This window comes from Homarus americanus, unplaced genomic scaffold, assembly GCF_018991925.1.
Source record: "Homarus americanus isolate GMGI-L3 unplaced genomic scaffold, GMGI_Hamer_2.0 scaffold44060, whole genome shotgun sequence".
Classification (NCBI taxonomy): domain Eukaryota; kingdom Metazoa; phylum Arthropoda; class Malacostraca; order Decapoda; family Nephropidae; genus Homarus; species Homarus americanus.
This window is the reverse complement of record NW_024756871.1, coordinates 4840700-4858985: the sequence shown is the minus strand read 5'-3', so window position 1 is coordinate 4858985 and position 18286 is coordinate 4840700. Positions and strand designations below refer to the sequence as shown.

General features: G+C 37.6%; 1 protein-coding gene across 10 annotated transcripts in view; it reads right to left on the bottom strand.

Moving 5' to 3' along the window:
• Positions 1-418: 418 nt before the first annotated feature.
• The window catches only part of LOC121857042 (major facilitator superfamily domain-containing protein 8-like), a 24104-nt gene continuing 6236 nt past the window's right edge, over positions 419-18286 (bottom strand). For 6 of the 10 annotated variants that reach the window (XM_042352885.1, XM_042352884.1, XM_042352887.1 and 3 more), the window contains 6 exons: positions 11160-11331; positions 10085-10200; positions 8753-8880; positions 7272-7385; positions 4506-4708; positions 419-3842 (listed from right to left, as the gene is read on the bottom strand). In XM_042352885.1, coding sequence (XP_042208819.1) covers positions 2688-3842; positions 4506-4708; positions 7272-7385; positions 8753-8880; positions 10085-10200; positions 11160-11331 — 1888 coding nt within the window. In that variant the 3' untranslated portion in view covers positions 419-2687. Of the gene's footprint in view, positions 3843-4505; positions 4709-6564; positions 6658-6853; positions 6937-7271; positions 7386-8752; positions 8881-10084; positions 10201-11159; positions 11332-18286 lie in introns of those variants that run through there. The other 4 variants (XM_042352889.1, XM_042352890.1, XM_042352891.1 and 1 more) reach the window with 4 other exon arrangements.

The window sequence follows — 18286 nt, the reverse complement described above, 5'->3', positions numbered from 1 at the left end:
CAAGTTATCCCAAATTCCGACTAATCGAGACACTCTCCCACCCTCCTACAAAAATAAAAATAAAATAAATTATTGACCCATATATGCATACAATCAAAGACAAAAGTCGCGTCGCGGTTCTGTCTGAAGATTAAATATAACTTGTGAAACATTATGAGAGCCCCCTACCACAAGGCAGAGCGCACCAAAAGTTTAGCCCTTCGGCATATGTTTTCACCAAATTTCACGACACGACTTTAGTCTTTCATTGTACATGTAATTACTGAATGTAAAAAAAATTAACACTTACCAGCACTGCAGGCGAAGAATGAAGCATCAGAGTAGGTGACACAGAGGTATGTTAGGCGACAGATGTATGGTAGGTGACAAAGAGGCATGGTAGGTGATGCAGGTGGCCAGATATGCCAAGATTTTCCCATATAATTTTATATATCTCGGCATTTCCCGAGTTATACTGTACTATAATACATTCCGAGACCATATCCATGCCGAGTTACATGAAATTCTGAGTTATCGAGGGTTTACTGTACAGAATAAAATTGAGATCTCTTCCAAAATATATTATACAGAGTTCTACTATTAAAGCAAACAATTCTCTGTGATCGAAAAGCCATAATAATCTGGTATGCGTTGAGAAGCACCTTACAAATGCTGCAATTTGTATTACATAAGCCAGTGTATTATATTCACATAGTACATTACTGGATACTCATATATTTACACAAATTATCTTTAGGCAACAAGACACTGTACAAAAATTAATACCTATTTACAACAATATAGACAGACTATAAGAGATCTGCATAGACTTCTTTTTTTCTTCTTCATTGCACAGTACATATTACATTTAACATATAAACTTCCCAAAATATATTAACCAGGTACTCGTATTTTCCTATTTATCACAACCCTCCTTCAGTTACACCTGTACAAATTATTTTTACTGTATTTATTCTCTTATGAAGTTATAGGTATGCTTCATGCTTTGGTAGTGTATTTGTTTTGGTATATCACAGGAGAGTAGTACAGTACAGTACTTGGGTCTAATTTACCCCAACAACTTTAATTAAGTTTTTATGTGCCCGTACTGTATACAGTACTGTAAACAATACATCACCACCAATATGACCTGAAGAGCCTATGTATTAAATCAAACCTAAACTGATTTCACACAAATATACCTAATAACTAGCTCCCTGATATGAAGGAAACATATTTGTAATTCAGGCTTTTTTTTTATTATGTGAGAGTTCATATGAAAAAATAAGGTGCTGGCTTGCCATTTTGAATCTGTGTTCTTTTATTTTCCAAAAGACCACTATGTGATACTTTACTCTGGCTACTGCAAAAGAAAACATTGGATTTGTGGCTTCACTGCATACAGTATAGCAACATTTTGTATGGTTAGTCTTTGTAGCAGTGGTCCCCAACCTTTTGTAGACTCTGGGCCACATTTATCATTGTAAATAAAGTGGAGGGCGCCAAAACTTTGGATCTACATTCAAGAAAATAAAATCTCATATATACTGTACAGTTATTTGCAGTTTTACACGAACTAACAAACTTTTTACATTTACTCTGGACAGGACGTGTGTATTTACCCCAGTGAGAAGGCTGTACACGATAGACTCAGGACAAACACGCAATTTCTCTCTCTCTCTTTCTCAAACTGTAAATTTGTACCAAGTTATTACATATTTTCATAAATTTAACGCTTACAAAGAATCCCAAATAATTCACAATTTTCAAATAAACCTTCGCGGACTCCATAATATGGTTTCGCGGGTGCCATGGTGCTTGCAAACGACAGGTTGGGGACCACTGCTTTATAGCCTAAAAATATATTACTAAGAATTGCATTAATTTTATCAGGAGTAATTCAGATATCATATCAGGCTTTTATGACTAGACACTCCATAGTCAGGAAGCTCATTTGATGACCAGCTGACCACACTCAAGGCATCTGGCACTAAACAAAGAATTAGTAGAAGCACCATAGCAAGGGCCTGAGAAACCACAGAAGGCTGAGGGTTGATAAGTTTAGGTACAGTACAACAAAAACCTCCATAATTTTGCTTTCCATTATTTATCATTGGCTGAATTGATATCCATGACCGAGCATCAGTCTAACCAAGCTGTATATATCCAATAAGAGGGAGGACTCTCGAGTCTCCTCATCCTAACTCGGTTATAAAACAGGACTTCCAGAAACAATCCAGCGTTTATGATCCTAAGTCACCTGGAAGAAAGGATTGAGGCAGAAAATAAGACTCAAAAGCTAAAGCCAGGCACTAAGGAGTGACTTACATTCCCCATCACTGACCATTCCCACCTCTTGCATTTGAATAATTTGGGTATTATTTGGTCTGATCTACTTTATGTGACATATTTGTGGTAATCTATTCTAATTTTCACGAGAAAAGAGTATGGCAAAGTCTGCCTATCCACATATCCATTTCTGTGTACAGTACTCAAGATATACTATCCAGATGTTTCCCATTTGTGAATCATATAATAATGGACTAGCCAAAAATAAAGGGAGACACCTGAATACTGTATTGAAAATCTACAACAACGAGCCTTTTATCATGAGAGCTGCCTGGGTACAGCCTCTGCCAGAACGATATGTTAGGTTCAATACTTCACTTTCACTCTTCCTTTATATAATAAATAACTTTGTACAGTTATCATTTTAAATTTCTTACTACTTTCATGGGCACTAGTCTCCTGTACAGACAGAGATTTATAATAAATGTTAATATCATAAGTAAAAAAAGGACACCAAATGTCCACCTAGTGCCTAATACAGTATACATGTATGACACACATATTGGGCCAGTAACACGGGATAGGCTGCCTGCACTGGTGAGAATTCCCATCCAAACTCCCTGAGGTTTAGGACCTAACAACTTGGAGAAAAGAGAACTTGCTAATGTGAAGGCCACTGGGTAGCCAACTGAAGCCATAAATGTTCCGACAATTAGCTGTGGTATTTCAATAATAGGAGTGTAAAGACACCATTTCTGTTCTGGTGGACACCCCAAATCATCACATGTTTCCCGACGAATTGCATGTCTTCGTCTTCTTGACAGAGTTCTCGCTTCTGAATTATTGAAGTACATTTCACCTGGTATAATGTGTCTCTCTCTTGGTGTTGGAGAGACTATAGGTTCAGAAGCAGTACTTATCAGCTCTACCTGTATGGTTGTTGAAGGTTCCAACCCTTCACTGAGAAGAGTTACCTCCTCTACTGATGGTATTGGAGTACCAGTAGTATTTTCTTCACTGATTATGTTTATTTCTCCTGCTAATGCTGTTAAAAGTCTCCTTTCCATGTCAACTATATTAACCGGCAGATCTCCCGGTAAAGTTGTTAAAAGTAAATCTGTAGTTTGTGGGGCAAAAGTTGTAAGATTACTGAAAGTTTCAATATGAAGTGGATCATCTGTGCTGCAGTTTTTCATTTTAGGATAATTGCTGCCCATTGGGAAAAGAATTAAATTAGCTAATATCAGTGGTATTATCCCTAAAATTATTAAAACTTTACGTTCATCGTACCTTTTCGTCAAAATACTCGATAATGCAAACATAACTACAGAAAATGCTCCTGCCACACTAAGACCAATTCCTACAAGTGTTATAGCTTTTTCATCTGTCCAAGCATACAGATCAATACACATGGGTACAATAATAGTTTCTAATAACACATAAATAAAAAGGAAATTAAAGAAAGAGAAAATAACTCCAACCAAAGGAACATAATCTGGTTTTGGCAGCTTTGTGCTCTCATCCCTGTTTAGTCTCCTCTGAAGTTGGGCTTCTCGAGCTGCTATGGGATGTTCCTGTGAAATGATTTTAAAAACAATAGATTATATACTGTAAGTAGAATTCTCTAATACATCAATTTCGTTGCAAAACTGAAAATTAATAATAATACGGAAGAAGGGATCCTAAAATTATATGACTTTTTGTAAAAGATTAAAAATTATGAGGTATGGTGTATTGATTCTTTGAGCAATATAACCAAGTCAGAATCAACAGCTCTGTATAGTGAGTACTGTAGTACATCTAAGAGGTTGAGTCCCAGGGCGACTGGTATGTGAAAATTTATTACAGAATATTAAAAAATTGAGTTAATTCTTCATCTACATCTCAGATACATTCTGGAACAAGTATACATGCCAACAGTGCGTAACAGAGACATAACTGACCACCTAAGCGGTAAATGAGCTGATCAGTGGCGAAAAGGATAAAGTAAAAATTGGCACAACATACACCAGGACCACAAACTAGTTAAGTGACTGTATCAAACAACAAGAAAATCCAGATGTATTAGGATATGTAGAGATGCATTCTGGAGTCATTGTGACACACTAGATTCATTAATAAGTACAGTAACCAAGAATGAGTGAACAGCTAAAAAAGTTCTTGGTTAACATATATTCAGTTGGTGGAGAACACATTATAAAATTAATGATATTTGTAAACTTCAACTGTAAACTAACCTGATATGTACAGGGGAAGAAGAGGAAGAGGTTTGTTACGCCAAGAAAAACACCAATCCATCCTGTTGCTGAATACATGTTCAACTCAATTGTTGGTGCATCTGTGTCTACTAGTGTCTCACTCATTGTCCCATTAGTCAGGGTAGAGTTACTGGAGTTGGGGGAAGTGTGTGCAAATGCTACAGCCAGTGCAGCCTGGACAGCTGTAATGAAGGTCAGGAGAGTTCTAAGAAGCAAATGGAGTTGAGTGGGAAACAACATTACTGTATTCTACATGAACTACAGTACACATTTATATACAATAGTTTATGACCGAAATACCATGAAAAGTGCAAAATTCGTGGGTTGATGACGTTGGAAGTCCACGTCAGCAGTTTATATACATTCGTGCTCATAATATCCGACTAAATTCGTGACAATCATGTGTTTATCCAGTACCAATGTAAATTAAAACATAAAGTAACAGTTTTGTTGTATTATACTGAACATAATTTTTCAACCAACCAGCCAAATTGTCCACATAATTTATTCACATAATTACAAAATATTTAGCTTAGATTTGTTTGAAATGTAATATTGATATAATGCAACCAAATCATGGCCACACTCTTAACAAAACTATTGTATGAACCATTACTAGTTGAACGTCACAATAACAAATGTAGCGTAATACAGTACAGTACAATATTGTGCTACTGAAAAGAAATCAAACATGAGACACGACACCTCCGATGGTCATGAGTGCAGGATTTTTGCAGTTTGTTTTCATAATATTTCGTTCATTTCACATTTCCACATATTCGCTCAACCAGATTTGTAATGTATACATAATAAAATTGTTAATTACTCTGTTGCATAAAATAACCCATTACATAATATAGTTTATACATATACTGTACACCTAAACTACATACTGTACTTGCCAAGTTCAGAATTAGGTGCACAGTATTAAAGGAATGCCAGTGCAAAAAACAGAAAAAAAAACATGCATCACATCCACATCAAAGTGTGCAGATGAGGAATTAAATACCATACAGTATATACAGTAGAGTTATACCTACAGTAATCAAGTGGATATTTTCATAGTCAGAGTTAGATTTATATGGGAATAGGTTCCAATCCTTCATTAAGCCCTCCTATGTGTTGGGGGAATTTATTATCTTATGAGCATACAGTAATAAGTTTTTGGGAATGCAGCCATGTAAATTCTCCAATCGTTACGTAAATACAGTACGTAGATCTTTTTATAAACATTGTACCCATAAATGAAAAATCCTACATATACTGCATTGTATATCAAGTAAATATATAATAAAATCAAACATAAAGACATTCCTATATGATATAAAGCAAATACAGTATATACATTAAGTGCTAAATGATGAAGATAATGAGGGCAAGGAAGATAAGGTGTTACCATGTCTTGTGGTTCTCTAGGTAATATTTATCTTACAGCTTCTATAAAAACCTCTATAAACTGAAATTTTTCATAATATGGCTGTGTTCATGTCTTAAGGTTGTTGGATTAGAGGTTCAACTGTATCTACATATTTGTACGTGAATGAATCTTCAATGACTAAGTATGAATCAAGGGTTAGTCCAGTATAATACAGTAATGCCCCATTAAAAGTGGATTCCAATAAAACTCTTGCCTTTTTACTTTTAAATCTACAAAATATGTTAAAAAAATTGCAAATTCATATGATCTGGACATATCCACCATTTTTATTTATGTTTTTCCAGGAGTCTGATGATGTAGTAGCTCATGCGTCAAAAGTGCCACTTGTAGCATTTTTAATTATATAGCCTTGTGAGCCAGGACCTGCCATTAAACTACTGTACTGAATATGTCATCTCTGAAGGGCACAGAGAAGGTGATAAGGTGGTAGTGTTCTCACAGGACACTCACAATGACTCATAATAAGAGCATATGCTAGATAAAGCATTAGTCTGTGCACCAAACAGTGTGTGAATTGCACAATGAAACCGGATTATACAGTGCAGTGAAGATATTCTTCAGCGAACTCTGTGCAAGCTCTCACTGAACAACATATTCTACCTGATTTGTTTTGCACAGGTGGTACTGAAGACTCCATATTATTGCCAAATAAAGGGGACTTCGAATACATAACTGTCAATCCAGTCTGAACAGCTGCATTTGTACACAGAAAAAGACAGTTATCAAAAATGTACTTAAAAAAATAATAATTAGAAAACTGTGTCCCTGTCAAATGTTATGACTTTTGAACCCAAGATCAACAAATGTTTTTCATTTTCATATAGGGTGATTCTGACCATGTCTGGAAGGTAAGGATTAATAGAACTAAAGTTACAGTCTGAAATCCAACCTGACAGTTGGACACCATTGCAGACAATCCAAACACTAGATGCCAAGATGATGACAGCAATACATCCATCATACCAACTGCTACTGTATGAGCCACATAAAAACACATGATTCAAAAACATTTTTGTATTTGCAGTCTGGTTCAGCACATCCATATGAAGACTGATATATATTGTCACATTAAATCAAAATACAGTATGTCACAAAATGACATAAGAGATACTGTAAAGCTTTTCTGTACACATTTGGCCTTTGGCTGAGAGAGAAAATAAATTTAAGTGTTATCAATATCTCAATAAGTCTAATTAAATGGCTGCAGAGAAGATATGAACACTATAATTCATTGTTAAGAAATTAGTTTAGATTGTCATTAGCTAAAACCATGTAATTGTATCATTCTCAAACAATAACTCACTCACCAGGACCGATGATAAAGCCAAGGCCTTGTGCAGCAGACGTTAATGCCACAGCTGTTGTCCTCTCACTCGTGGTGGTTGAGGTGGATATATAAGACCGCACAATGGCAATGTTAGCTGCAAAGAGTTGGTGAAGTCAAGGAACCTTATAAGAAGGCAGTGAAAATAGCAACAGAGTGTCCCCTCCCAACCTAAAAATAGGAGTGAAATTGAAGTCCTGGTTTCTAATCAAGCCTGGAGAGAATGGACTCATCAATATGCCTACCATAGCTTGGGGCTTTAGGAACCCAGGAGAATCCTACCCTATGTACACTGGGGCTATAACCCAAATAATAACTTATTACCTTCAACCAACTCTTGTCTTTAATTACCAGTAGGAAGGAAACTGTAATTCTATGATTTACTGAGTCAAGACATTACACAGTGCATACATGACCTATTCCAACTAAGGTCCAAAAAACAAACTGATCATAATACCAATCCACAATTCCCCATCGATCAGAGAAAAACACTGCAGTGAAGGAGGGTGGAAGGTGAGTTACTCTATTTAGGTTTGATTACAAACCACAATATAATAATCAATCCCCATCTATAACATATGCCTGTCTAGATTGAGATAATTATGAATACAAAAGCCATTAAAGATACAAGAAAAGAAATGGTGTAAACAACTATAAATACTTTACAACTACTGTATGCACCTTGTATGAGAGAACACAACACATTTATGAAAACATTGTGGGACAGAAGGTCTCCCCTATCAAACAGTCTTTAATCTACTCAGACTTCTTGGGAGGAGGCAAGAGTTCAAAGACCCAAAAGAATCAAGAAGAAAGGTCCATTGTCTCTCCTGGTAGAAAAACCTTGCAAGGCCAAAAAGCAGTTGAATAACAATGCCAGTTGGTAAAACAAGACCATCCTCAAAAATCAGGATCTTCCACACCCAAAACATTATCCAGACAGAACCTTAAAAATGGGATTATCAAAGAAAAGGTCCCCTTGAAATATTTCAGTTTTAATATAGATCATAACATTGAAGTAAAAGAAGGGAAAACATAAACCTAATTCCACTAGTTGCAGTGACTGAAAGTGGAATCAAATAATCAACAAGTGACACCAATTATAAGACACTGCAAACGAATCTACCCCCGGACAGATTCCCAGCAATAAAATCAAAGAGAACGGATTAGTACCGGTATGTAATGTCTAATGTAATGGTACTGTATTGCCTTATTCCCTGCTGGAACATCTGCCCTGACATTGAGCACTCCAGGAATATCTATCACCATAAAACACCAAGAAAGTTCTGATGAGAGGAGAGACACCTCCCTCAAACAACTCATGCAGTAAGGGAAATGGAAAAGCTTTGCTAATAAATACAAACTACAAAAAAACTGGGGACCTTCAGAGACAGGTACCAGACTCCACTAACCTTTAATTATGGTCTTAATACAGTAATATTAGAGTCAAAGAACATAACGTACCTGAGCTGATGCCTACAAGGAAGCGGGAGACGAACATGATAGGTAGTGCTGCAGACCCAAACACACTGAGAATGGCATAAAGGCCATTACCTATAGCGAAGACGGTCAACGACAGCTGGAAACAACGCCTAGAAATGTACGTCAATGTTTAAATATCATAGAAAATACCACCAATAAATACAGTAGCAATTATTTACAGCAACACACACATGAAAGTCTGCGTGCAGTATCCTCTATTAATGAAGGAGCAATATATAAATGGTAAATCAATAGTGAAATGATAAATAGATAAATATATAAATTAATCAAAACTTTTAACAAACATCAGGTAATATGACAACACTAACCAGCCGTCTTAGAGAGTGAACTATGCCGCTAATAATAATAATACAGACAATAATAACTTCATGAAAAATGGCAAAGTTAAAGAACAAGAGAATATTTTTAGGATAATTAATTACTCAACAAGAATCCAGATTATCATGTCTGAGAAATGAGAATAGTTTACACAGTAATATACTAACTGATACACTGTATATGTGTCCAAGAGATTTAGGTTTAACAACTTTATTGAAAAAGCTTGGAGTATAATTTTCCTATTCTGAGTAATTCAGTCAGACCTTGACACTGAGGTTGCTTCACTTCTCACTGCCACTCAGGACAGAGGCTCGAGAGAGAGAGAGACCTGAACACGAATATTGGAAGGATCACATTCATGTTTTAATTATTTTCTTAATCTATTACTCTCATTATTAATAATCTTCTCTCTATCATTCTTCCTCCATCTTCACTTTTTACATTCTCGGTTTATCTTATTTGTATTTCCAGCAATTTATTTTTTCTTCATTATCCTTTAATTACTTAACCTTTCCTACACCATTAATCTTTTCCATTTGCTCGTTTCACTTTCATCTTTGCTTTCTCCTCCCCCTTTTCATCTCACTCTTCCTTTTCCTCAGCTTTACTCCCCCCCTCTCTCTCTCTCCCTCTACTTCTTCTTTTTCCCTCTAATCTTCCCTCTTTTCCCTAGTCCTCATTTTCAAGCAGCCTCCCCACTCCTAGCCTTACCTTTCTTCCCAACCCCACTCCCTTCCTTAACCTTTTCTCCCCACTCCCTCTCTCATCCTTCCTTCCTCCACTCCCTTCTTCACCCTTGTCTCCCACTCCATTCCCTTCTCCCCCCCACTCTCTTCATCACCTTTCGCTCCCTCCCTCTTCCTCATTCCCTCACTCTTCCTTCCCCCCACTCCCATCTTCATCCTTCTCTGCCATCCCACTCCCTTCACCCTTCTCTTCCACCCCACTCCTTTCACCCTTCTCTCCGTACCTCACCTGTTGGATTTCGCCCTGTTGGCCCACCATCCTAGTAAGGGTGAGGCCAGCATCTGTCCCAGAGGGTTAGCAGCGACCACCCAACCGAAATATACCTTTGATGATCCAGGATCAAGCTATAAGAGATGCAGAGAAAATTAGTCTTTAAGTAACTACAATTTTTCTTGTTGGAAAGGTACAAGAAAATACAAGGTGGTGTTAACAAATTTCATTAATAATAACAAAATACCCTTTAATTAATGTGTAACTTATTGTATAAAGTTCACTAAAATACACCAAACATATTCTATTACTAACACAACACATATTTAATTAAAAAACACAAAACTGTATATATTTATTATCCAGCCAACAATAAGGAGGGATAATCAACACAAACAGAATTATTACTAAATAAGAACACCTCCAGGAAGGATCACTCTTTGAATTCCACAAAGACTCCTCCCTAACAGACCAGACTACTCTCTTAAGTACTTTTTTCACTGAGTAAGTTTTATTTTCTGTTTTTCTCAAAGTGTTGTTACCATCCATTATTTTGTTAACCTTAAGTTATCATAATATCCCTATAGAAGGTAGTTATCATGTATATACTGAAAAGGTTTATTTGACACCCTGCCTTTGGATCTGTTCTCTTTCTTTTGAGGTTGGTGGATATGGCAAGGGGGGATGGGTAATCATAACACCAGTCCACAATCACGTTGGCGGGGGACAGTAATGAAACCCATCTGACAAAGGGCATCTAGTTAGAAAAATAAAATGTTAAGACCTAATTACAGTATGACAAAACAGTATAAACAAGAGTACCATGGTCAAAAAAATAGCAATTAATCTTTTGGTATGGTGAGGGGTGTTTGTCGACTGTATATACCTGTAAGAGCTTTCATTACAAATATTCTTCAAGAACACAAATTGGCAAATAAAGAGCTTCAAGTGAATATTGCTGTCCATCGGTATCTTTTTGCCATACATTACTATTAATTTCTGGTATTGATTCCTTAAAATGCCCTTATACTACTATACAAAATGGACTTATTAGACTCTGAATAGTTCCATAAGATCCTGAAAGATGACTTACCTGCTGCAAGTAAGGCCACACCCCCGTCAGTACAATGGAGAAGCCTATAGACATGACGAAGGTGGTGAGGTAAATAACATAATGCGAACGACGTCGAGCTTGCCTCTCTGCCAATGTCTCCAAAACCCAATTAGGTTCCTGCTCCTCAAACAAATGATCTGCCACTCCACCCCTGAAAGAGCATAAGAGGATTAGCCTTGACCAGAGTAGGAATTTAAAAGTTCATGTTTGTAGTGCTTGAGGGAGGGAGAGGCGAAGCTGAAGAGTTAATCCACAGGTCAAGGTGGGGTCCTGGTAAGCCATGTGTGTTATGGGGAAGAAAGGGAATCGGAGTTGTGATAGATTGTATGTGGGTGGGGAGGGGGAGAGTGGGGAAGGGGAGAGTGGGGAGGGGGAGGTGTGGGGAGATGCAGGGAGGGGGAGGTCTGGGATGGGGAAGGGAGGAGTAGGAGAGGGGTGTGGGGAGGGGAAGGGAAGAGTAGGGTATGGGAGGTGTTGGGAGGGGAAGGTAAGAGTAGGGAAGGGGAGGTGTGGGGAGATGGTAGAGAAGGGAGGGGAGTGCACTTCAGTAATAGCACGTACACTATAATGTGGAAGGAGGAAGAGAGGGAGCTTCAGTAATGGTAGTGTGTGGGGGGGGGAGAGAAATAATAATGAGAATGTTGATAATGATGACAGCCAGGATTAAACAATAATATACCTGGATTATCCCCCAACAAGATAATGCCAAGGTGTGTCAGTAAAGCTTGATACCTTGTTTATATCAATTCTTATAAGATATCCAGAATGTGTTATTTTCTTATGTTCTTATTTGAGTTAGTGGGTAAGACAGTCAGTTCCCAAGAGACGATAACAGTGAGTCTGCTTTTATAATTCAGATCATGTGTATTTAGATAACTAGTTCAGCATTATCACATAACTGAGATTGTCATGTTATCTACACTAAACAACTTAAAAAACAAAGAGATATTGTTTCCTATAGCTTAGTAAAAAAGTTGTAAGAAAATTATGTACTAACATTTCAGATGACGCAATGACCGCTCCTCCACCACGTGAGGCTCGCTGGCAGTAGTGAACAAAGGACATGGGAAATACTCATCAACTGACTCGGTGCTTTCCACAAACTATTACACAGTTTACCAGTGGGCCACACAAGATCAAGGCTTCGGGTATCTTTGCTAGCTTTCGGAATAACAAATCGAACTAGATAATACTTCCTTGAGATAAATGTACAGTACTTGTACAGTATATATCAGGTTATCCCAGGGCCCAGGCGCTCAATTGGCCCATGAGCCATGTCAATGTTGTTAATATTATCTACTCTGTATCTATATTCTTCTGGCTAAATAAACTGTTTCAATGTCAATAACAAATATCAATGGAACATTAAGCATTAAACAACAAATTAAAAACGAAGATTCATTTATGAGCTCTCTTATTAAAGTGTGTAAAATATCTATAGAATAGGGGATGTGAAGTGTAGGACCTCCTCAAGTATAATTCAATCCTTGGTCTATCTGTACAGCGATGGGCAGCTACTCTGATCTTCCGTCGCTCACTGACGCAAGAGTTGGAGGAAAGTATGTACTGTATAGGGCTGTAGGCCGACGACTACTGTACGTGACGCTTATCAGCTGGAAACTGAAACTTTCCGGATTTCCGGTTGATGTGGTGACGTACAACAGCAAAATAAATTTCTAGTGAAGCCCTTTTGTGATGTGTGTGATAACGTCTTTTACTATATCCCCAACGCAATATTTTATGTTTTAGCGACGGGCTTTGCGCTCAACACTTAACACACAAAACTCTAAAAGACTCTAAACATGTCAAGTGCAGCCAGTCCAAACACGATGAAATCAGCTGCCTTAGTCATACCACTCCCCTCCCTACAGAAAACGAAGCACCAGTTTGTTTTCGTTTTACTCTGGCGTAGTTACAGTGGCTATATGAGAGTGAGGGGCTTGTCCCCGCCTTGCCATACTGTTGACCAGGAGCAGTTATCAATCACACAGACACCCAAAATGCCGAAAACGGCTTCATTCTACACGTGATGGATAACTAACCAGCTAACAGTATCTGTGCACACACACTGTACGACATATCAAGATCACCATGTCTGAACTGATGCCAAACCAAAGGTTTAGGGAACATAAGAATGTAATATAAATATAATACAGGGGTATATACAAACAGCTTCCTAAGGCTATATGATAAACTAGATATATATCATCAGTGTTTGGATGTACAAGTCATGTGACTTTTTTCCTGTGAACTTTATTTTCGTCCACCGTTTTTTTATGGTCATAGTCATGGACATTTCGTAAGTGAAGAAATGTGTCGAGAGGAGCAGCTTCAAACATACTGTAGGTTGGATGGATATATGAGCGATGGGGGTTGGGTGTAAATGACACTGCCCAGTAAGGGCCAATAGGCCCGCTGCAGTTTCCTCCATTCTTATGGACATAAAAAACTCCCATGTTCACACCAGCTCAGTTGTCATGTACGCTTACCTGGTAGACTTTTTTCAGTGCATTTAGAGTATATCAGTACTAGATGGAGATACGAGTTAATTTAGAAATAATGGCATTGTCTGGACTTTGTTTTGAGAATGCCTGGTGCTAGTTAACATAACATAGTCCTGTTATGATTCACTTATGAACCACTGGGATATATCACCATTTATATTTATTAATGGGTAAAATTTTACTTTAAATACTATAAATATTTTGATGTTTAGATTCGAGATGGGCTATATTGGGTAAATTTTAAGTTTTGGTCATTCCTGTACTTAGACATGCAAACTATGTTTTTTTCCGGTAGTTTGCGATGTGTTATGAACGATTTAGACCTTCATTTCTATCGGAAATCACTAGTTTTGAGTTGAGTTACTATCACCCCTTACCGGTGTACGTTAAGCTAACCTTGTAACTCATCATACCCTTACCTTACCTTACCTTACCTTACCTTACCTTACCTAACCTATGATCTGTATTTTCTTATGCGATCGAAAAATGTTTTGCAACAGAAATCCTGTAGAGATAATGTGTCTTATTGTTTAAAGTACTTAATCTCATAGTTAGAATCTTAAGGTTCCCCAGATGACCAAAACCAAAATAATACCAATTTTGTTTGGAATGTTTATACTAAGAAAATTTGTTGCATGGGCAGCTAATATCCAATGAATTAGTTTATGTGCTTAGTAATATTTATATATTCAAAATGCTATTACTGTGTTGCACAGTAAAGCACAATTAATTATCCAATAATATTTAATACAGAGCCGATCGGCCGAGAAGGTTGGACAACTACAGCTGCCTGCCTCCCACTGCAATGCTGCATGGGAAGCTCACCCCCAACCAGTGACGTCACAACCAATCACAGAGCTTTTCGCAGTCGCTTGACTTTTTAGTAACTTTAACCCTTATTTATTACACGTTTTAGCCCAATTTATTTAAAATATCATTAGCATAGTGAATTTAAGCGTTTTATTTACCCATAGACCTGCTATCTTACGAAAAAATTCCGACCGTCAACACAACATTTACAGTACATACAGTATATCGTTTCTCACTCTTGATAATTTTTTTTAATGCTTTTATTTCTTTACGTTTATTTAATATTATCATTATTATATTATTATTTATTTTTTAATTTTGAATTTTTCATAAAATTTATTATGAATTTTTAAAGTATCATTATTATTACATGTTCGCCCCCTAGGCCCCGATGTGGGTCAGTGACCTGTGCCCGGGTGGGCTAATCCCAATAAAAAAAAAAACCTTCAGCTTTGTGCCACTGAACAGTATACTCAGCACCTCTCTCAGCTATTTCAGCACCATCTTCTCTTCAAAACAAGGGGAATACATAACACACACACACACACACACACACACACACACACACACACACGTGGTAAATCACCAAATAATATTCTAATACATATCCCCATCCATGTCTGGTCGGGTTAAGATAGGTTAGGTTAGGTGAGTTAGGTTAAGCTGAGAATTGTGTTACATCAAGTTAGACTATACTATACTATAGTAAGTTAAATCAGCAACTACAATATCATCCCATAACTACTGACGAAGTAATATGACTGTCAGTCTGTTGTCTGCTGTGCCCGGCTCACAACCCCACGCTGCAGTACATTCCCTCGCTTATTGACATGCGCACCATCACCTGACCCGTCGTCATGAGCCTCCCCTCACCCTCTACTTCCATCCTCACTACAAGGAGAAGAATACTGTAAATGGGTAGTAAGTACAAGTAGCTGTATCCTTATAAGGTACAGCATTATATTACCGTATCTTAGAGTACTATATAGTGATAGAGCTACTTACCACATATTATACACACTGGTGCCACTCCTTGCATGGTCGACGTGGCAGCATAATTTTCAGGTGATCCAAATAGTAATGGGAGGGGGTGTACTTTGTAGAATATTTTTGGGGGTGTCACCTGAAAATTAGCCCCCCCACCCCCGGGTTTGTTTTTGAAGGGATAACGTTGACTAGAGTAGATGCTGCCACAAACCTAATGCTCAGTTTTGGCTTACCTTCACCCACGCCCTACTCCAATAGCGACGACACACTATATAAGGTTCTTAATTAGACTCATATCCCCATCTTTCCGTGGCCAGTCAATCATATCAGTTTACTACGAGTTAACTAACTGCGTGAGTGTCGAGTCTGGTGAGAATATGCGGAGACAATACCAGAGTAGTGTACCAGATTTAAAAAAAGGTCACAAGTGGGTACTGACCATGGGACATAGTTATACCATTGATGTTTGTTATAGAAATACATATAACAGCTGGTGTTGTTATTCCTTATATAGTACTTTGCTGTATATTACAAATGAGTTCCTTGTCAAATACTCACTCCTCTTACAAATGATGCTCACTCTTATAAATCTAACTTATTTCAAACGTTTATACATACAGATTAATCAAGTCATTGCTGATTCAGGCGACAGTATTTACTCAGTGATGAAAAAGTTGTTTGTTTCACCAGTAGGGGTAAGCACAGTGCACCGGTACCCGACGTCAGAGCATGAGTGTGCAGTGTGTCGACACGTGTTAAGTGCAGGCATGTCCTATCAAATAAAGCTTGCGAACAAACCTTACATCATACATACAACCTCACATCTACGACCTAAAAGCCAGACACATTAACAACGCGTTAAGAATATTCAAATCAAGCACATCAATATTTCTAATCATGCAGATAAACAAGTGACGTCATGGGTGATGGGATTACGGGTAAAATACGAAAACATGATTTACCCGGTACTGGTTAGATACCCACAACTTTTTTATACGGATTTTGGTTATCAAGTCAAGATTCAAAAATAAATAAATCGATTAAAATAAAAGAACAATTAATTTTTGACACCTAATCCAATCTTCCTAGTTATCAAGGAATGGATCTTCGACTTAAAATAATTGTCTGATGCTACTTTTTGGGAGTCGTCTATAGTCTATATTGAGTGGGTATGTCTATGTTGTGAGTGGGTATGTCTATGTTGTGAGTGGGTATGTCTATGTTGTGAGTGGGTATGTCTATGTTGTGAGTGGGTATGTCTATGTTGTGAGTGGGTATGTCTTTGTTGTGAGTGGGTGTGTCTCTGTTGTGAGTGTTGTGAGTGGGTATGTCTATGTTGTGAGTGGGCATGTCTATGTTGTGAGTGGGTATGTCTATGTTGTGAGTGGGTATGTCTATATTGTGAGTGGGTATGTCTAATGTCTACTGTACTTCTATGGCTGGCTTGGGATAGGTCTGCAATAACGTAACTGCATTTTTTGCCCAAAGTGGAAAAGGGTGTGTGTGTGTGTGTGTGTGTGTGTGTGTTTTAATGTGTCATCGGTGTCATAACCAGTGTAGGGGAAACAGCAGCATCCTTGATCATGAACGGTCACAATCATATTTTTTCAAACTTATACAAAAATAAGATCCTGGGAAAACTGATACAGCGTTTGAGATAGTTTCTTATGTATAGCCTATAATCACACAGGTATTAACCATGATGGAAAAAAAAAACTCAAACACGTTAAGTCAGCGTCGGCCCCTTTCTCTCCACAACCACGCCTCTGCTATGTAAACAAACTGTGACGTCACGCGGTACTCCAATACTCGGGAAAGAATTTTAAATCGGAGACCCATTATAATATCAGCTTCGGTTCATATATAGAAGAGTTGAGTTCGTCCATGATTCTAAACGCAGGTAGCACTGAGTAACAATGGCTTGCGTAAGTACTGTATAAAACTCCAGCAAGTCACGATGGCGTTTTAGACCATGACCCGAATAAAATCACTTTGTGCAGCACCCATCATCGTCTCACCAGATTATATTACATGCGCATGGGTAACTATATTAATTTAATAGTACAGAATGATTTATTTTCTAGATTTACCTTAGTTACCCAATGGCCACCCAAACTAGAATTAACTGCATACAAAGTAAACATCATTACCGTCTAGTCTAGAGTCTACAGCGCAATTGGGACTGGGTAAATAGGGAATCACCTGAAGAATCTGCACCCTAGCTCATTTCACCTAAAAATTAACCACCTTAACCTAATCTAATCCCTTCCAAATAGTGTTAAGGTGGTTAATCTTCAGGTGAAATAGGTTTAGTTGTGTGATCCATATTGCTTATATACTCAAACTCTTTACACCTCAACAGCTCTTACTGTAAACAGGTCCATACCAGACAACACCCAACATATTAAAAAAATAAATAAAATAAATAAAATCGTGTTGTGAGGAAACATTAAACCCAGGATCATGCCACCAACCCAAAACGAACAATGGAATTATATACTGACAAAATACTTGATACACATGTCAGTAAACAACACTAAGCCACACAAATAACAATACCCACCACATAAATAAATAACATTAAGCATGAACACAATTACAAAACACCTCCCTAAACAGTGACATTATATCGTGAAAACAATGAATACGTCGACAAAGGTAAACGTAAATAACTATGAACAGGTCAGTAACAGTAACTACCACAGAGGGACAAAGACATCAGTAATAATGAAGGAATTATAGAGGACGCCAACTTCCTCCCAACCCGGCTCAAGGAATATAAGGAAATAATTGAGGGACTCGGCG